Source organism: Coregonus lavaretus (genome assembly GCF_964263955.1).
Source record: "Coregonus lavaretus genome assembly, contig: HAP1_SCAFFOLD_4603, whole genome shotgun sequence".
Classification (NCBI taxonomy): Eukaryota; Metazoa; Chordata; class Actinopteri; order Salmoniformes; family Salmonidae; genus Coregonus; species Coregonus lavaretus.
In genome coordinates, this window is record NW_028159469.1 from 17,138 (window position 1) to 38,666 (window position 21,529).

At 44.5% G+C, this 21,529-nt stretch overlaps 1 protein-coding gene across 1 annotated transcript in view; it reads right to left on the bottom strand.

Moving 5' to 3' along the window:
- Positions 1-21,529, bottom strand: part of LOC311122821 (uncharacterized protein) — a gene marked incomplete at both ends in the record, with an annotated part of 40,768 nt that overhangs the window by 13,986 nt on the left and 5,253 nt on the right. The window contains 2 exons of the mRNA XM_084197139.1: positions 15,339-15,475; positions 16,458-16,578. Of these exons, the coding sequence (XP_084053265.1) occupies positions 15,339-15,475; positions 16,458-16,578 (258 nt within the window). The remainder of the gene's footprint in view (positions 1-15,338; positions 15,476-16,457; positions 16,579-21,529) is intronic.

The following is a 21,529-nucleotide window of genomic DNA, read 5'->3' on the forward strand; positions in this document are numbered from 1 at the left end:
GAAACAGAGGGAGAGGGAGAGAGAGAGAAAGCGGCAGAGGGAGAGGGAGAGAGGGAGAGAGAGGAGAGAGACAGAGGGAGAGGGAGAGAGAGGAGAGAGACAGAGGGAGAGGGAGAGAGAGAGAAAGCGACAGAGGGAGAGGGAGAGAGGGAGAGAGAGGAGAGAGACAGCATGTTGTTATTAGACTGGCATGTGTAGTTTTCATTACACCACAAACCGCTAACATTATCATGACCATATGGCCTCTGTTCCACCTCCCTAACAGACAGGACCTACATACATTACCATCATACATTATCATGACCATATGGCCTCTGTTCCACCTCCCTAACTGACAGAACCTACATACATTACCGTCATACATTATCATGACCATATGGCCTCTGTTCCACCTCCCTAACTGACAGGACCTACATACATTACCATCATACATTATCATGACCATATGGCCTCTGTTCCACCTTCCTAACTGACAGGACCTACATACATTACCATCATACATTATCATGACCATCTGGCCTCTGTTCCACCTCCCTAACTGACAGGACCTACATACATTACCGTCATACATTATCATGACCATATGGCCTCTGTTCCACCTTCCTAACTGACAGGACAACCCAAGCATTAATTGGGAGTCAGGTGAACTACTGTTCTGTAGTCTGGGGAAATGCATCAGCAAGTGAAATTAGGATGCTGCAGATTGCGCAGAACAAAGCAGCAAGGATCGTTTTAAGGTGGAGATATGGTTATTCTGTTGTAGTCATGCATCAATTAACAAGAGAATTGAAAAAAAACATGCTTATTTTATTTCACAATGTACACCATTTAAAAGGGCCAAACTCCATTCACAACAGTATTCAGTTGGTAAGAGACAGACATTCAGTCAATACTAGGAATAGATTGTCAACCATCTATGTGTTATCCAGACAGTAAAGAGAAATAGGCAAAATAACATTTAGATTTACAGCAATAAAGAAATTGAAATATATCAATTCAAACAATACTTTAGAACCATTTAAATATAATTAATCGGAAGGTTGTGCAAGACTATGGTAGATGAAGGAAATCAATCTATCTTTTCAGACTGTTACGAGTATTTATCTGGTCAATATGTCAGTGTATTATGTCTGTTTGTAACAGTGTGTTATATGTGAAAATGTGATCGTATTATAAATTGTATTTTAATGTTTAAGGACTCTTGGAAGATTAGTCCAAATGAGGACTAAAAGAGATCCTAATAAAATAAAATAAAATAAAATCCACTGTGTCACGACTCCCTCCGAAGCTGCCTCCTCTCCTTGTTCGGACAGGCTTCGGCGTTCGTCGTCACCGGCCTTCTAGCCACTGCCACTCCTCTTTTCATCATTCCATTTGTTTTGTCTTGTTTGTTACACACACCTGGTTCATATCCCTTCATCAGTACCTGTATAATTATTCCCTCTGCTCCCCCATGTCTTTGTGTGTTATTGTTCCACGTGGAGGTGTCGCTAGCTCGTGTTGAGCATCATGTTACTTTTATCGCCGGGATATTCACCCGTGGGTTTTGTTTTCCCGGTACGCATTTAAGTCGCACTGTATTTGGTTTATGCATTGCTGTGGACTGTTGTATTGGCCAAATAAATTATTTGATTCACACCTCCTGCACCTGGCACCGTCCTACTCACCACACTACACACTGATTACAGGTTACAACATGACCTTCATTATCTCCACACCAACATGATATACTAGTAATCAGCTGATCCCATTCCAGTCCCAAATGGCATGTTCTCCATACAGCTTCATATATCTATTACTGTACACCAACGGAGCCACCATTACACCATATACCTCATCACAATACATACAGACAGACAGACAGACAGACAGACAGACAGACAGACAGACAGACAGACAGACAGACAGACAGACAGACAGACAGACAGACAGACAGACAGACAGACAGACAGACAGACAGACAGACAGACAGACAGACAGACAGACAGACAAGACAGACAGACAGGACAGACAGACAGACAGACATTCATTCATTCATTCATTCATACATACAGACAATTACACCAGGGTCAACAGGACAGACATTAGACAGAGCCCTGGATGGACGTACCCAAGGTGAATCTTCAGCTATTAATTGTACTGAACATAACTCACAGCAGTGATGATGACTCTCTCTGTGCACAGAATAGTAATGACGAGGGGGTGGTGGGAGGAGCTGAACATGAAGTATACCTCCCCAGTATTTCACTTTGTGTGTGTCCCAAAAACGACACCATATTCCCTTTATAGTGCACTACTTTTGACCAGGGCCCTAGTGCACTACTTTGCCTGGTCAAGAGTAGTGCACTACATAGAGAATAGGTTGCCATTTGGGACACAGCCAAAGTTAAATATACAATCCTCTGGCATGATTACAACACGTCTAACACAGCCATTAAAACTGAGACGAATCGCTGAATTAAATAATCTGACTGGTTATATCACAGAGGCTTCCCATGGTCCTCGTCTAGGGAGGGAGGGAGGGAGGGAGGGAGGGAGGGGAGGGAGGGAGAGAGAGAGAGAGAAGTCAATCTGAAATGATTCCTCGCAGGCTAATACACCTGTCTGTGGTCTAAAGAATGGTGGTAATTTGGCCAGAAGTAATATAAAGAGAGAGAGAGTGTGGGGAGAGAAGGTGAGGAGGGAGAAAGAGAGAGCGTGAGTATGTGTGTATCCGTGTGTGTGTGTGTGTGTGTGTGTGTGTGAGAGAGACAGGTTGGAGGAGAGGTATTCCTCTGGACAATGTGTCTAGCAGAGATAATACATCCGTCTGCCACAGAGAGAGAGGGATGAGAGAGACGGAGAGGAAGAGAGAGGAGGAAGAGAGAGAGAGAAAAGGGGGATTTCAAATGAGGCAAATTAGACCAGGAGTGGAGGAAGAGAGAGAGAGAGAGAGAGAGAGAGAGAGAGAGAGAGAGAGAGAGAGAGGAGAGAGAGAGAGAGAGAGAGAGAGAGAGAGAGAGAGAGAGAGAGAGAGAGAGAAGAGAGAGGAGAGAGAGAGAGAGAGAGAGAGAGAGAGGAGAGAGAGGGAGAGGAGAGGAAGAGAGAGGACGCAGAGAGAGAGAGAGAGAGACAGACAGACAGAGAGAGAGAGAGGAGAGAGAGAGAAGAGAGAGAGAGTGAGAGAGTAACAGAGAGAGAGAGTGAGAGAAGAGAGAGAGAGAGAGGAGAGAGAGGAGAGAGAGAGAGAGAGAGAGAGTGAGAGAGAGAGAGAGAGAGAGAGAGAGAGAGAGAGAGAGAGAGAGAGAGAGAGAGCAGAGAGAGTGAGAGAGAGAGAGAGAGAGAGAAAAAGGAGAGAGAGAGAGAGAAAGCCAGAGAGAGTGAGAGAGAGAGAAGGACACCACCAGTGACATGCCCTCCCACAAGACAACTCCACCAGCAACCACCCTCACCCCCACTATCCCCACCCAAAAAGGCACATCCAGCACCTCTCTTCCCACCATAGTGGAGGACACGCCACAGGAGGAGAGCGACCCCCTCAGTGCAGAGCAGGCTCAGGCCCTCCTCACCACCATGGCTGCCATGAGGGTTCAGTTCACCACACTGGAGGGAGAGGTGGTCCTGCCCAGGGAGAGTGTGAGCAAACAGCAACCAGACATCCACCCCTTAGAGGAGCTCCTAACCAAGGTGCGGACAGAGCAGGACAGCAGCCTTGCAACACAGCTGAAAGAAGTTCAGCAAGAGAGAGACGGACTCAAGAGAGAGCTGGCTGATCTAACAAAGGAGGTGAGAGAGCTCCAAAAAGCCAGGCAGAGCAGTAATAAGGAGCTGACGAACTAAGAGAGGAGCTGCAGGGGAGAAAGAGAACAGAGGACAGGCTGCAGGAGCAGCTAGATCACCACTCTATGACCTGCCCTCACACAGCAGAGGAGCCCACCTCAACCAGCCAGGCCTCCCAGCCCTGCCGGCTGCATGCTCCCCCCCAGCCCCAAGAACAGTTCTCCACTGACAGCGGCACGACAGACCAGCCACACCCCAGCTCCAACACACCCAGCCCCAATCTACCCCTCCAGTCCAGAAGAAACACTGGCTGAGATTGTCCTGTTGATGGACTCAAATGGGAAGTTTGTTCAGGAGAAGAAACTTTTCCCTAGACACAAAACGAGAAAGGTGTGGTGCCCAACAACGCAGAGTGCCATGGCGCTGCTTGATAAGGCACAGCTTGGGTCGCCAAGCCACATAATCATACACACCGGAAGCAACGACCTGCGTGCTCAGCAGGAGAGGGTGGCGACTTCACTACGGGGAGTGATTGAGAAGGCCTCCGCAATCTTCCCCAACTCAAGGATCGTGGTTTCAACCCTTCTACAGAGGAAGGACTTCCACCCTGCCACAATCCAAAGAATAAACGCCAGCCTCTCCCGGGACTGTGCCCTGCGACCCAATGTACACCTGGCCCACCATCCCACCCTCGATCTGGACTTTCTCTATGACCATGTTCACCTGTACAGGGAGACAGTCCCCATCCTTGCTAAGACTCTCAAGGACGTCGCTTTAAACCGCATCCCGACCTCTCCACCCAGGAACAGCGGAGCAATCTCCACCCCCCCGAGATCACAGAGACAACACCCCGGACCGGCACCCTGGACCCCCCAGCCATGGCCACAGCACCACCAACCTCAATGACCACCACATCCAGCGCAGCACAGACCACCCCAGCCCAGCTTCAGACCCACCCAGACGAGGCCTAACACCCTCCTCCCCCCCACCACAGACCCACACCTGGAGGAGCCACAGCCCGGCAGACAGAGCTATGCACAAGCTGTGAGAGGAGCAACTGGTCCAGCTCCCACCAACGAAATGAGTGACATCAAACAAATGCTGAATCTACTATGCTCACATGTGATAGGCCGAGGGTCATGGTAAGATGAGCACAATAACTCCACCATCCTCACACTACATCCACCCAAGTGGCATGACACAAATACTATCTTAAATGATAAACAAATCACATTTGCATAATAAGAGTTTACCTTAATTGAAAAATCCTATTTTAATAGTTCTTGTTGAATTGTGAGTGTTGATCTCATTTTGAATGTAAAGAAAAAACTGTTATGAAGTCTTTTTACGTTGGATGTTGGAATTTACAAGGCTTGAAGTCCTCTGCTTTTGGGCTAAAGAGCAGAAACCCAGACTTCCTTAAAGAAATTGATGATGTTGATATTGTAGTACTACAGGAAACATGGTGCAGAGGTGATGTTTCCACTGGCTGTCCACTAGGTTATAGGGAGATAATCGTACCATCCACCAAATTAACAGGAATCACACAGGGCAGAGACTCAGGGGGAATGCTAATATGGTATAAATCTGAACTAACTAATTCAATTGAATTGATCAAAACAGGAGAATTCTTTATCTGGCTAAAAATCAACAAGGAGGCTATCTTAACAGATAATTGTCACACCCTGGCTCTGGGACTCATTATGTTGAGCCAGGGTGTGTTCATTTCTATGTGTGTATTTCTATGTTGGTGTTCATTCTAGTTTGTTGTATTCTATGTTTGCCTGAGTGACTCCCAATCAGAGGCAACGAGTGTCAGCTGTTGGCTGGTTGTCTCTGATTGGGAGCCATATTTAAACTGTATGTTTTCCCTTTGTGGTTGTGGGTTTTTGTTCCGTGTTCGGTCATTGATACCGTGGACGTCACGAGTCGTGTTTTGTTTTGTATTTTGACGCTTTAACTAATTAAAGTCATGTTTGTTCATCACGCTGCGCCTTGGTCTACTCCTTACCTCGACCTTGACAGAAAAACCCACCATGCAACGACCAAGCAGCGTGTCCAGGGGCAGCCCTTGGGGTGGAGATGGGAGGAAGCGCCGGGAAAGGCCCTGGCGAAAGAGGAGCAGCGTGTCCAGGAGCAGGCAGCCTGGACATGGGAGGAGATATTGGACGGTAAAGGGTCCTGGACTTGGGGGGAAATCCTGGCCGGGATGGATCGCCGGCCATGGAGTGAGACGGTGGAGAGGCGACGGAGAGAGGAGCAACGGCGTGATCAGGGTCGTCGTCGGACGGTCGTGAGGCAACCCCAGAAATTTTTTAGGGGGGGCACACGGCATGGACGACGGGGCTGACGGAGGAGAAAAGGGGGCGGATCCAGAAGGCCACCAGGCCAGGGGTTCACCGCCCTGTACGTCCTGTGCGGATGCCTCACACAGAGTGTGTGAGGGTAGGCATTCAGCCAGGACGGGTGGTGGCCGCTCTTCACTCCAGGCCACCTATCCGTCTCCACAGCCCGGTTCGGCCTGTCCCTGCTCCACGCACCAAGCCTACGGTGTGCGTCGCCAGCCCAGCCCGGCCTGTCCCTGCTCCACGCACCAAGCCTACGGTGTGCGTCGACAGCCCAGCCCGGCCTGTCCCTGCTCCACGCACCAAGCCTACGGTGTGCGTCGACAGCCCAGCCCGGCCTGTCCCTGCTCCACGCACCAAGCCTACGGTGTGCGTCGACAGCCCAGCCCGGCCTGTCCCTGCTCCACGCACTAAACCTACGGTGCGCGTCGCCAGCCCGGTCCGGCCTGTTCCTGCCACCCGCACCAAGTCTACGGTGCGCGTCGCCAGCCCGACCCGGCCTGTTCCTGCCACTCGCACCAAACCTACGGTGCGCGTAGCCAGCCCGGTCCGGCCTGTTCCTGCCACCCGCACCAAGTCTACGGTGCGCGTCGCCAGCCCGGTCCGGCCTGTTCCTGCCACCCGCACCAAGTCTACGGTGCGCGTCGCCAGCCCGACCCGGCCTGTTCCTGCCACTCGCACCAAACCTACGGTGCGCGTCGCCAGCCCAACCCGGCCTGTTCCTGCCACTCGCACCAAACCTACGGTGCGCGTCGCCAGCCCGACCCGGCCTGTTCCTGCCACTCGCACCAAACCTACGGTGCGCGTCGCCAGCCCGACCCGGCCTGTTCCTGCCACTCGCACCAAACCTACGGTGCGCGTCGCCAGCCCGGTCCGGCCTGTTCCTGCCACTCGCACTAAGCCAGGGGTGCGAGAAGTCAGCCTGGTAAGGCCCGTTCCTTCTCCACGCACCAAGCCAGGGGTGCGAGTCGTCAGCCTGGTAAGGCCCGTTCCTCCTCCACGCACCAAGCCAGGGGTGCGAGTCGACAGCCTGGTAAGGATCGCTCCTGTTAAGTCCAGTCCTGCTCCAGCCGGCGGGGCCAGACTGGACCAGGGGCACTATGGGGGGTGTATTGGAGGGTGGTGGTCAAGGCCGTAGCCAGAACCGCCGCCGAGGAGGTATGCCCGCCCAGCCCTCCCCTGGTTTGTTTAGTTGAGGCGCGGTCGCATTCCGCGCCTTTAGGGGGGGGTACTGTCACACCCTGGCTCTGGGACTCATTATGTTGAGCCAGGGTGTGTTCATTTCTATGTGTGTATTTCTATGTTGGTGTTCATTCTAGTTTGTTGTATTCTATGTTTGCCTGAGTGACTCCCAATCAGAGGCAACGAGTGTCAGCTGTTGGCTGGTTGTCTCTGATTGGGAGCCATATTTAAACTGTATGTTTTCCCTTTGTGGTTGTGGGTTTTTGTTCCGTGTTCGGTCATTGATACCGTGGACGTCACGAGTCGTGTTTTGTTTTGTATTTTGACGCTTTAACTAATTAAAGTCATGTTTGTTCATCACGCTGCGCCTTGGTCTACTCCTTACCTTGACAATAATAACGTCTTCCTCTGTGCCACATACATTCCCCCCTCAGAGTCACCCTACTTCAATGAAGAGAGTTTCTCCATTCTAGAAGGGGAGATTAGTCACTTTCAGGCCCAAGGCAATGTGCTGGTCTGTGGAGACCTGAATGCTAGAACAGCAGAAGAACTAGACACTATTAACAGTCATGGGGACAAACACCTACCGGGAAGCAACAACCTTTCCCTCCCCACATACCCCCCTAGAAACAACTATGACAAAGTGAAAAACAAAAATGGAGTACAGCTCCTGAAGCTCTGTCGAACACTGGGTCTGTACATAGTCAATGGTAGGTTAAGAGGGGACTCTTTTGGTAGGTACACCTACAGCTCATCCCTTGGCAGCAGTACTGTAGACTACTTCATCACAGACCTCAACCCAGAGTCTCTCAGAGCCTTCACAGTCAGCCCACTAACACCTCTCTCTGACCACAGTAAAATCACAGTGTATCTGAAAAGAGCAGAACCCAACCATGAAGCATCACGGCCCAATAAATTACATGGTACTAAACAGACCTATAGATGGAGTGCAAACAGTACAGAAATCTACCAAAAAGCAATTAGTAGCCAAAAAATACAATCTCTCCTGGACAACTTTTTAGCATTAACATTCTCCTACACCAATGAAGGTATAAATTTGGCCGTTTGGAACATAAACTTTATATTTGACAAATTAGCCTCCTTGGCTAATCTTAAGAAACATAAGAGCAAACCAAAAATGATAAATCATGAAAAATGGTTTGATAATGATTGCAAAAATCTAAGAAAGTAATTGAGAAATATATCTAATCATAAACACAGAGACCCAGACAACAAAAATATACGTCTTCAATATGGGGAAACACTGAAGCAATACAAACACACCCTAAGAACAAAAAAGGAACAGCACATTAGAAATCAGCTAGATGTGATTGAGGAATCCATAGAATCAAACCACTTCTGGGAGAATTGGAATAAATTAAACAAACCTCATAATGAGGAATTGGCTATCCAAAATGGGGATATGTGGAGAAATCACTTTGCAAACCTCTACAGCAATATAACAAAGAGCCCAGAACAACAAGATATACAAGAAAAATTACAAATCCTTGAATCAGCAGTCAAAGACTATCAGAATCCTGTGGATACCCCAATTACAGAACAAGAATTATTGGAAAAACGTTGCACTCTCAAACCCAAAAAGGCCTGTGGTGCTGATGGTATTTTAAATGAAATGATCAAATATACAGACCACAAATTCAAACAAGTAAATCAAATGCAAAATCTACTCGTGTTTTGTAGACTTCAAGAAAGCATTTGATTCAATTTGGCACGAAGGTCTTTTTTACAAACTAATAGAAAGTGGTATTGGAGGGAAAACATATGATGTTATTAAATCAATGTACACTAAAAACAAATGTGCGATTAAAATCGGCAACAAGCAACAGACTTCTTCTCTCAGGGACGTGGAGTGAAACAGGGCTGCCCAATAAGTCCAACACTATTTAACATCTACATTAACGAATTGGCAAAAACATTAGAAGAATCGGCAGCACCTGGTCTCACCCTACACAACACTGAAATCAAGTGTCTGCTGTACGCAGATGACCTGGTGCTACTGTCTCCCACTAAGGAGGGGTTACAGCAGCATCTAGATCATCTGCACAGATTCTGTCAGACCTGGGCCCTGACCGTTAATCTAAAAAAAACTAATATAATGATATTCCAAAAAAGGTCCGGAAATCAGGATGACAAATATAAATTCTATTTGGACACAGTTCTATTAGAACACACCAAAAATTACACATATCTAGGACTAAATATCAGCAACACAGGTAGCTTTCACATGGCTGTGAATGAGCTGAGAGACAAAGCAAGAAGAGCATTCTATGCCATTAAAAGGAATATTAAAATCGAAATTCCAATTAGAATCTGGCTCAACATTTTCCAATCAGTTATAGAACCAATTGCTCTCTATGGCAGCGAAGTATGGGGTCCGCTCTCTAATACTGAATATACCAAATGGGACAAACATCCAATCGAAATACTGCATGCAGAGTTTTGCAAGACTGTATTGCAAGTGCAAATAAAAACTCCAAATAAAATCTGGCCCAACCAAATCATCACAAAGCAAAAAGAAAAATATATCACCTATTGGAAAGACACCACAAAAAAATCAAAGTAAACTTCAATGCTATTTGGCTCTAAACAGACAGTACATGGTGGCAGACTATCTGACCACTGTGACTGATAGAAAACTGAGAAAAACACTGACTAGGTACAGACTCAGTGAGCACAGTCTGGCTATAGAGACTGGTCGTCACAGGCAAACCTGGCTGCCCAGAGAGGACAGGCTGTGCTCACTCTGCCCCCGGGGAGAGGTAGAGACAGAGCTGCATTTCCTATTACACTGTGACAAATACTCAGACCTAAGAGAATCTTTCTTTCCCAAAATTATCATTCAGTACAAAGAATTTGAAACTATAAAAGAGGAAGAAAAAATCAAATATTTATTGGGTGAAAAGCCAAAATGTGCAATTTTGGCAGCCAAATATGTGTCCTCCTGCCACAACCTGAGGGACAGCCAGTGAAAAGTGTAATGTAATGTCAATAATATTTCCTGTTTTGTTTTGGCTTTCATAGCATGCAATGTGTCTTCTCAGTCATATTGAGATTGGTCGACTACTATTGCTTTAATGTATTGTTAATCTCATTATTATTGTTGTTGTAGTTGCTGTTAATGGTAATCCCATTTCCACTACTACTATTATTATTGCTGTTGGTCCCACCATTTTTGTTATATGTATACTTTGACAATGTAAGTAATTTTACTTGCCATGTCAATAAAGTCTATTGAATTGAATTGAATTGAATTGAATTGAGAGAGAGAGAGAGAGAGAGAGAGAGAGAGAGAGAGAGAGAGAGAGAGACAGAGACAGAGAGAGGGAGCCAGAGAGAGAGAGAGAGAGAGAGAGAGAGAGAGAGAGAGAGAGGTGGATAGAGATGAGAAGAAATTTGCAGAGAGAGAAAGAAAGAGCCAGAAAAAAAGAAAGAGAGATGAAGAAATGTGTTCACTAATAAAAAGTAATACCTAGTAGCCGCCCTTTGCCTTGATGACAGCTTTGAACACTCTTGGCATTCTCTCAACCAGCTTCATGAGGTAGTCACCTGGAATGGATTTCAATTAACAGGTGTGCCTTCTTAAAAGTTAATTTGTGGAATTTCTTTCCTTCTTAATGCGTTTGAGCCAATCAGTTGTGTTGTGACAAGGTAGGGCGGGTATACAGAAGATAGCCCTATTTGGTAAAAGAACAAGTCCATTTCATGGTAAGACCCAGAGTTACATCGGCTGCAGAGGATACGTTCATTAGAGTTACCAGCCTCAGAAATTGCAGGCCAAATAAATGCTTCACAGAGTTCAAGTAACAGACACATCTCAACATCAACTGTTCAGAGGGGACTGTGTGAATCAGGTCTTCATGGTCGAATTGCTGCAAAGAAACCACTACTAAAGGACACCAATAAGAAGAAGAGACTTGCGTGGGCCAAGAAACACGAGCAATGGACATTAGACTGATGGAGATGTGTCCTTTGGTCTGGAGTCTAAATTGGAGATTTTTGGTTCCAGCCGCCGTGGCTTTGTGAGACGCAGTGTGGATGAACAGATGATCTCCGCATGTGTATTTCCCACCGTAAAGCATGGAGGAGGAGGTGTTATGGTGTGGGGGTGCTTTGCTGGTGACACTTAACCAGCATGGCTACCACAGCATTCTGCAGTGATATGCCATTCCATCTGGTTTTGGCTTAGTGGGACTATCATTTGTTTTTCAACAGGACAATGACCCAACACACCTCCAGGCTGTGTAAGGGCTATTTGACCAAGAAGGAGAGTGATGGAGTGCTGCATCAGATGACCTGGCTTCCACAATCCCCCGACCTCAACCCAATTGAGATGGTTTGGGATGAGTCGGACCACAGAGTGAAGGAAAAGCAGCTAACAAGTGCTCAGCATATATGGCAACTCCTTCAAGACTGTTGGAAAAGCATTCCAGGTGAAGCTGGTTGAGAGAATGCCAAAAGTGTGCAAAGCTGTCATCACGGCAAAGGGTGGCTATTTGAAGAATCTCAAATCAAAAATATATTTTGATTTGTTTAACACTTTTTTGGTTACTACATGATTCCATATGTGTTATTTCCTAGTTTTGATGTCTTCACTATTATTCTACAATGTAGAAAATAGTACAAATAAAGAAAAACCCTGGAATGAGTAGGTGTGTCCAAACTTTTGACTGGTACTGTAGGTCTACACACAGTGATAGCTTCCATTACGGGTGGCCACACATAGTGATGACGTGTCCTGTCTGTCTGCGTATGTTTCCCATGCCCAGTGCTGTAGCCGGCGATGCATTCTCTCTGCTTCATTCTCTCGGAGGTGCATTCTCTCTCGTCTCTCTCTCTCTTCATCTCTCTCTCCTCTCTATTTTCATCCCTCTCTCCTCTCTCTCTCTTCATCTCTCTCTCCTCTCTCTCTCTCTCTTCATCTCTCTCTCCTCTCTATTTTCATCCCTCTCTCCTCTCTCTCTCTCTCTTCATCTCTCTCTCCTCTCTCTCTCTCTCTTCATCTCTCTCCTCTCTATTTTCATCTCTCTCTCGTCTCTCTCTCTCTTCATCTCTCTCATCTCTCTTCATCTCTCTCTCCTCTCTCTCTTCATCTCTCTCTCTTATCTCTTTCTCTCTTCATCTCTCTCTCATCTCTCTCTCGTCATCTCTCTCTCCTCACTCTCTCTTCATCTCTCTCTCTTCATCTCTCTCTCTTCATCTCTCTCTCTTCATCTCTCTCCTCTCTCTCTCTTCATCTCTCATCTCTCTCTCTCTCTCTTCATCTCTCTCTCATCTCTCTCTCCATCTCTCTCATCTCTCTCTCTCTTCATCTCTCTCTCTCATCTCTCTCTCTTCATCTTAACTCCCGAGTGGCGCAGTGGTCTAAGGCACTGCATCGCAGTGCTAGCTGTGCCACTAGAGATCCTGGCTCTGTCGTAGCCGGCCGCGACCAGGAGACCCATGGGGTGGCGCACAATTCGTCCAGGGTAGGGGAGGGAATGGTCGGCAGGGATGTAGCTCAGTTGGTAGAGCATGGCGTTTGCAACGCCAGGGTTGTGGGTTCGATTCCCACGGGGGGGCAGTATGAAAAAAAATAATATAATAATAATAATCTCACTAACTGTAAGTTGCTCTGGATAAGAGCGTCTGCTAAATGACTAAAATGTAAATCTCTTCATCTGTCTCTCTCTCTCTTCAATTTCAATGTAAATACTTTATTGGCATGGGAAACGTATGTTAACATTGCCAAATCAAGTGAAGTAGATAATAAACAAAAGTGAAATAAACAATAAATATTAACAGTAAACATTACACTCAGAAAAGTTCCAAAAGAATAAAGACATTTCAAATGTCATATTATGTACTGTATATATACAGTGTTGTAACAATGTGCAAATAGTTAAAGTACAAATGAGAAAATAAATAAACATAAATATGGGTTGTATTTACAATTGTTCTTCACTGGTTGCCCTTTTCTTGTGGCAACAGGTCACAAATCTTGCTGCTGTGATGGCACACTGTGGTATTTCACCCAGTAGATAAGGGAGTTTATCAAAATTGGGTTTGTTTTCGAATTCTTTGTGGATCTGGGTAATCTGAGGGAAATATGTGTCTCTAATATGGTCATACATTTGGCAGGAGGTTAGGAAGTGCAGCTCAGTTTCCACCTCATTTTGTGGGCAGTGTGCACATAGCCTGTCTTCTCTTGAGAGCCAGGTCTGCCTACGGCGGCCTCTCTCAATAGCAAGGCTATGCTCACTGAGTCTGTACATAGTCAAAGCTTTCCTTAAGTTTGGGTCAGTCACAGTGGTCAGGTATTCTGCCACTGTGAACTCTCTGTTTAGTGCCAAGTAGCATTCTAGTTTGCTCTGTTTTTTTGTTAATTCTTTCCAATGTATCAAGTAATTATCTTTTTGTTTTCTCATTAGTTGGTTGGGTCTAATTGTGTTGCTGTCCTGGGGCTCTGTGGGGTCTGTTCGTGTTTGTGAACAGAGCCCCACGACCAGCTTGCTTAGGGGACTCTTCTCCAAGTTAATCTCTCTGTAGGTGATGGCTTTGTTATGGAAGGTTTGGGAATCGCTTCCTTTTAAGTGGTTATAGAATTTAACGGCTCTTTTCTGGATTTTGATAATTAGTGGGTATCAACCTAATTCTGCTCTGCATGCATTATTTTGTGTTTTTCGTTGTACACTGAGTCTCAATTTGGTGTTTGTCCCATTTTGTGAATTCTTGGTTGGTGAGCGGACCCCAGACCTCACAACCATAAAGGGCAATGGGTTCTATAACTGATTCAAGTATTTTTAGCAAAATCCTAATTGGTATGTCAAATTTTATGTTCCTTTTAATGGCATAGAAGGCCCTTCTTGCCTTGTCTCTCAGATGGTTCACAGCTTTGTGGAAGTTACCTGTGGCGCTGATGTTTAGGCCGAGGTATGTATCATTTTTTGTGTGCTCTAGGGCAACGGTGTCTAGATGGAATTTGTATTTGTGGTCCTGGAAACTGGACCTTTTTTGGAACACCATTATTTTTGTCTTACTGAGATTTACTGTCAGGGCCCAGGTCTGACAGAATCTGTGCAGAAGATCTAGGTGCTGCTGTAGGCCCTCCTTGGTTGGGGACAGAAGCACCAGATCATCAGCAAACAGTAGACATTTGACTTCAGATTCTAGTAGGGTGAAGCCGGGTGCTGCAGACTGTTCTAGTGCCCTCGCCAATTCGTTGATATATATGTTGAAGAGGGTGGGGCTTAAACTGCATCCCTGTCTCACCCCATGGCCCTGTGGAAAGAAATGTGTGTGTTTTTTGCCAATTTTAACCGCACACTTGTTGTTTGTGTACATGGATTTTATAATGTTGTATGTTTTTCCCCCAACACCACTTTCCATCAATTTGTATAGCAGACCCTCATGCCAAATTGAGTCAAAAGCTTTTTGAAATCAACAAAGCATGAGAAGACTTTGCCTTTGTTTTGGTTTGTTTGTTTGTCAATTAGGGTGTGCAGGGTGAATACGTGGTCTGTCATATGGTAATTTGATAAAAAGCCAATTTGACATTTGCTCAGTACATTGTTTTCAGTGAGGAAATGAACTTGTCTGCTGTTAATGATAATGCAGAGGATTTTCCCAAGGTTGCTGTTGACGCATATCCCACGGTAGTTATTGGGGTCAAATTTGTCTCCACTTTTGTGGCTTGGGCTGATCAGTCCTTGGTTCCAAATATTGGGGAAGATGCCAGCGCTAAGGATGATGTTAAAGAGTTTTAGTATAGCCAATTGGAATTTGTGGTCTGTATATTTTATCATTTCATTGAGGATACCATCAACACCACAGGCCTTTTTGGGTTGGAGGGTTTTGTATTTTGTCCTGTAGTTCATTCAATGTAATTGGAGAATCCAGTGGGTTCTGGTAGTCTTTTAATAGTTGATTCTAAGATTTGCATTTGATCAGGTATATTTAGTTTGTTTTCCTGTTTGTTCTCTCTCTCGCCAGTGCACACATGGTGATGAAGTGTCCTACTTGAGGTGAAGTTCCCATGCCAAACCAGTGGCCTACCTCTCTCCTCTATAGCCCGCGGTGCATTGGCACTGCCCACTGATGTGGTCACACAGACCTCCGTTCCGGCAGGGGCACTCCTGGCTGCAGTTGATGCCGTAGGTGCCAAACTGGCAAGGCTGGGCACACACCGAGCCCTGAGGACCACAAACACACACACAAACACGCATGTACCACACACACACACACACACACACACACACACACACACACACACACACACACACACAACAAGGAGTCAGAAGAAATGCAGGGTAGACTAGCCAAATGTCTCTCAACATGCAGCAGTTGGAAAGTCATTATGAAAAACCATTAGAACATTTCTAATAATATAATTAGAAAGGATTTCTGAGAACAGTCACCAGAGTAGACTGGGTAGTCTGTGATACAGTTTGTGGTTTCTGAGAACAGTCACCAGAGTAGACTCCGTAGTCTGTGATACATTTTGTGGCGTGTGAAGTACAGTAAAGGAAACACCGGTAGCGTTTGCCTGCCGAGAACACTTAGCACCTCTGAACAGAGTACCAGCTGTAATTTTCAAACCGAGTGCAAACCGATACTACATGTAGAATCGCACAAAAGGGTCGTCAGTCAAACACCCATGACAGATCGACATTCAGTGTGTGCACTCTCTTAGGAAGTTGGTACAGTTACATGTGGGCTCTGTAGAGTTGGACAGTAAGTACAGCAATGTTTTAAAACACCTGAGAGTTAGTGGAAACATATAGTAAATAACAGGAATTCTCTATATTTTTTGTAGAAGTTTGAGAAGTTTGAGAAGTTTGAGTGTAGAGTTTGTAGAAATGTTTGAATAACACAGCCTTCAGAAAATAGACTATAGAGAAAGCAATATTGTGAGCAGGCTAGTTTGATATAAGGTTACATCAGTAGAGGCTGTGAAAGAGAAGGCTGTGGATTGTGAATAAAGATGTCTGGGAGAAGGCTGTGGATTGTGAATAAAGATGTCTGGGAGAAGGCTGTGGATTGTGAATAAAGCTTTCTGGGAGAAGGCTGTGGATTGTGAATAAAGCTGTCTGGGAGAAGGCTGTGGATTGTGAATAAAGCTGTAGAAAAGGAGAGTATGTGATGGTGTAATGGTGTGTGGTGTCTGGGTCGTACCATCCATCCAGCGGGGCAGGAGCACTCCCCCGTGACGTGATGGCACGTTCCACCGTTCTGACACGGGCAACGCAGCTCACACTGGGCGCCATGACTACCAGAGGGACACCGCTCACCACAGCTGAAGTGACACAGGAAGAGACCAGTGGAGACATCACGAGACACATCTAAACTGTTTAATGTAATGTAATGTCTTGAAGCACACACATATAGCCTGGTGTCAGATCTAAACTGTTTACTGTATTGTCTTGAAGCACCCACACATGACTGGTAGTGTGTATATATATATATATATATGTATATATATATATATATATATATAGTTGTAGTCGGAAGTTTACATACACCTTAGCCAAATACATTTAAACTCAGTTTTTCACAATTCCTGACATTTAATCCTAGTAAAAGTTCCCTGTCTTAGGTCAGTTAGGATCACCACTTTATTTTAAGAATGTGAAATGTCAGAATAATAGTATAGAGAATGATTTATTTCAGCTTTTATTTATTTCATCACATTCCCAGTGGGTCAGAAGTTTACATACACTCAATTAGTATTTGGTAGCATTGCCTTTAAATTGTTTAACTTGGGTCAAATGTTTTGGATAGCCTTCCACAAGCTTCCCACAATAAGTTGGATGAATTTCGTCCCATTCCCCCTGACAGAGCTGGTGTAACTGAGTCAGGTTTGTAGGCCTCCTTGCTCGCACACGCTTTTTCAGTTCTGCAAGCACATTTTCTATAAGATTGAGGTCAGGGCTTTGTGATGGCCACTCCAATACCTTGACTTGGTTGTGCTTAAGCCATTTTGCCACAACTTTGGAAGTATGCCCTTTTTCCTCAAAACATATCGATGCTCATTATGGCCAAACAATTCCATTTTGTTTCATTAGACCAGAGGACATTTCTCCAAAAAGTAAGATCTTTGTCCCCATGTGCAGTTGCAAACTGTAGTCTGGCTTTTTTATGGCGGTTTTGGAGCAGTGGCTTCTTCCTTGCTGAGCGGCCTTTCAGGTTATGTCGATATAGGACTCGTTTTACTGAGGATATAGATACTTTTGTACCTGTTTCCTCCAGCATCTTCACAAGGTCCTTTGCTGTTGTTCTAGGATTGATTTGCACTTTTCGCAACAAAGTACGTTCATCTCTAGGAGACAGAACGCGTCTCCTTCCTGAGCGGTATGACGGCTGCGTGGTCCCATGGTGTTTATACTTGCGTACTATTGTTTGTACAGATGAACGTGGTACCTTCAGGCGTTTGGAAATTGCTCCCAAGGATGGACCAGACTTGTGGAGATCTACAAACATTTTTCTGAGGTCTTGGCTGATTTCTTTTGATTTTCCCATGATGTCAAGCAAAGAGGCAATGAGTTTGAAGGTAGGCCTTGAAATACATCCACAGATACACCTCCAATTGACTCAAATTATGTCAATTAGCCTATCAGAAGCTTCTAAAGCCGTGACATCTTTTATGGAATTTTCCAAGCTGTTTAAAGGCACAGTCAACTTAGTGTATGTAAACTTCTGACACACTGGAATTGTGATACAGTGAATTATAAGTGGAATAATCTGTCTGTAAACAATTGTTGGAAAAATTACTTGTGTCATGCACAAAGTAGATGTCCTAACCGACTTGCCAAAACTATAGTTTGTTAAGAAGAAATTTGTGGAGTGGTTGAAAAACGAGTTTTAATGACTCCAACCTAAGTGTATGTAAACTTCAGACTTCAACTGTATATATATATATATACTTGATATATATGTGTATAGTTGTTACATATATATGTGTAGTAGTTATATATATATAGTTGGTATATATATGTATAGTAGTTATATATATATATTAGGGCTGTCAAATGATTAAAATTTTTAATCAAATTAATCAGAATTTTCAGTGGATTAATCATGATTAATCACTATTTGCAATTACACCTGAATCCTAACCATTTTTTTTCTGAAATGCATACCAAAAGATAAATAAAGATATGATTTACTTGAGCCAAGACCTCTTTCCTTTTTTCTTTTTCGTTTTCATAGAGCTCGTGGATTTTCTTCATAACTGTGGCTCTTGACGGTGGCTTATAGAATGAGTCTTGAGACGCCACTTGCAAAACATCAAGGAAACCTGAGTCTTCTACAATGCTAATGGGTCTACAATCCTTTGCAATCCATTTTGCTATTGTGTTGGTCAAATTATCTGAGGTTGATTTTGTTAATTGCCTGCAAACATTCAGCGTGGTCTGGCGCAAACCACTTGCTGAATCTGACGGCCCAGCAAACGCATGTTTGGCGTTGACATGGTACTTCAAGCTTGAACAGCTCCGGTGAAATTGAAACTCCTTCTTACAAATCTTGCAAATAACCTTGTACTTGTTAACTGTACCATCATCATTCTTTTTATATTTGAATCCGTCAATAGGCCCACTTTGCTCACCTTGCTCCATCTCGCCTCTAGCTCCCAACCACTTTCCTGACCTGAATAATTTGTCACACTGCGCATGCGTGAAATGCGTTAAAAAAATTGACGTAATTAACAGCAAACAACTAATTAACGTCGTTAACGCGCTATTTTTGACAGCCCTAATATATATATATATATATATATATATATATATATATATATGTATAGTTGTTATATATACAGTACCAGTCAAAAGTTTGGACACACCTACTCATTCTAGTGTTTTTCTTTATTTTTACTATTTTTTACATTGTAGAATAATAGTGAAGACATCAAAACTATGAAATAACACATATGGAATCATGTAGTAACCAAAAAAGTGTTAAACATATCAAAATATATTTGAGATTCTTCAAATAGCCACCCTTTGCTTTGATGACAGCTTTGCACACACTTGACATTCTCTCAACCAGCTTCACCTGGAATGCTTTTACATTTTACATTTTTAGTCATTTAGCAGACGTTCTTATCCAGAGCGACTTACAGTTAGTGAGTGCATACATTTTTCATACTGGCCCCCCGTGGGAATCGAACCCACAACCCTGGCTTTGCAAACACCATGCTCTACCAACTGAGCTACACGGGACAAGACAGTCTTGAAGGAGTTCCCACATATGCTGAGCACTTGTTGGCAGCTTTTCCTTCACTCTGCCTTCCGACTCATCCCAAACCATCTCAATTGGGTTGAGGTTGGGGGATTATTGAGGCCAGGTCTTCTGATGCAGCACTCCATCACTCTCCTTCTTGGTAAAACAGCCCTTACACAGCTTGGAGGTTTGTTGGGTCATTGTCCTGTTGAAAAACAAATGATAGTCCCACTAAGCCCAAACCAGATGGGATGGCATGTCGCTGCAGAATGCTGTGGTAGCCATGCTGGTTAAGTGTGCCTTGAATTCTAAATAAATCACAGATAGTGTCACCAGCAAAGCACCCCCACACCATAACACCTCCTCCTCCATGCTTTACGGTGGGAACTACACAAGCGGAGATCATCCGTTCACTAACACCGCGTCTCACAAAGACACGGCGGTTTGAACCAAAAATCTCCAATTTGGAATCCAGACCAAAGGACACATTTCCACCGGTCTAATGTCCATTGCTCGTGTTTCTTGGCCCAAGCAAGTCTCTTTCTGTTATTGGTGTCCTTTAGTAGTGGTTTCTTTGCAGCAATTCGACCATGAAGGCCTGATTCACACAGTCCACTCTGAACAGTTGATATTGAGATGTGTCCGTTACTTGAACTTGTTTAAGCATTTACTTGGGCTGCAATTTCTGAAGCTGGTAACTCTAATGAACTTATCCTCTGCAGCAGAGGTAACTCTGGGTCTTCCATTCCTGTGGCAGTCCTCATGAGAGCCAGTTTCATCACAGTGCTTGATGGTTTCTGCGACTGCACTTTAAGAAACCTTCAAAGTTCTTGAAATTTTCCGAATCCACTGACCTTCATGTCTTAAAGTAATGATGGACTGTCATTTCTCTTTGCTTATTTGAGCTGTTCTTGCCATAATATGGACTTGGTCTTTTACCAAATAGGGCTATCTTCTGTATACCCCCCATACCTTGTCACAACACAACTGGTTGGCTCAAACGCATTAAGAAGGAAAGAAATTCCACAAATTAACTTTTAAGAAGGCACACCTGTTAATTGAAATGCATTCCAGGTGACTACCTCATGAAGCTGGTTGAGAAAATGCCAAGAGTGTGCAAAGCTGTCATCAAGGCAAAGGGTGGCTATTTGAAGAATCTCAAATATAAAATATATTTTGATTTGTTTAACACTATTTTGGTTACTACATGATTACATATGTTATTTCATAGTTTTGATGTCTTCACTGCAATGTAAAAAATAGTAAAAAATAAAGAAAAACCCTTGAATGAGTAGGTGTGTCCAAACTTTTGACTGGTGTATGTATAGTTGGTATAGTGGGGAGAACAAGTATTTGATACACTGCCGATTTTGCAGGTTTTCCTACTTACAAAGCATGTAGAGGTCTGTAATTTTTATCATAGGTACACTTCAACTGTGAGAGACGGAATCTAAAACAAAAATCCAGAAAATCACATTGTATGATTTTTAAGTAATTAATTTGCATTTTATTGCATGACATAAGTATTTGATCACCTACCAACCAGTAAGAATTCCGGCTCTCACAGACCTGTTAGTTTTTCTTTAAGAAGCCCTCCTGTTCTCCACTCATTACCTGTATTAACTGCACCTGTTTGAACTCATTACCTGTATAAAAGACACCTGTCCACACACTCAATCAAACAGACTCCAACCTCTCCACAATGGCCAAGACCAGAGAGCTGTGTAAGGACATCAGGGATACAATTGTAGACCTGCACAAGGCTGGGATGGGCTACAGGACAATAGGCAAGTAGCTTGGTGAGAAGGCAACAACTGTTGGCGCAATTATTAGAAAATGGAAGAAGTTCAAGATGACGGCCAATCACCCTCGGTCTGGGGCTCCATGCAAGATCTCACGTCGTGGGGCATCAATGATCATGAGGAAGGTGAGGGATCAGCCCAGAACTACACGGCAGGACCTGGTCAATGACCTGAAGAGAGCTGGGACCACAGTCTCAAAGAAAACCATTAGTAACACACTACGCC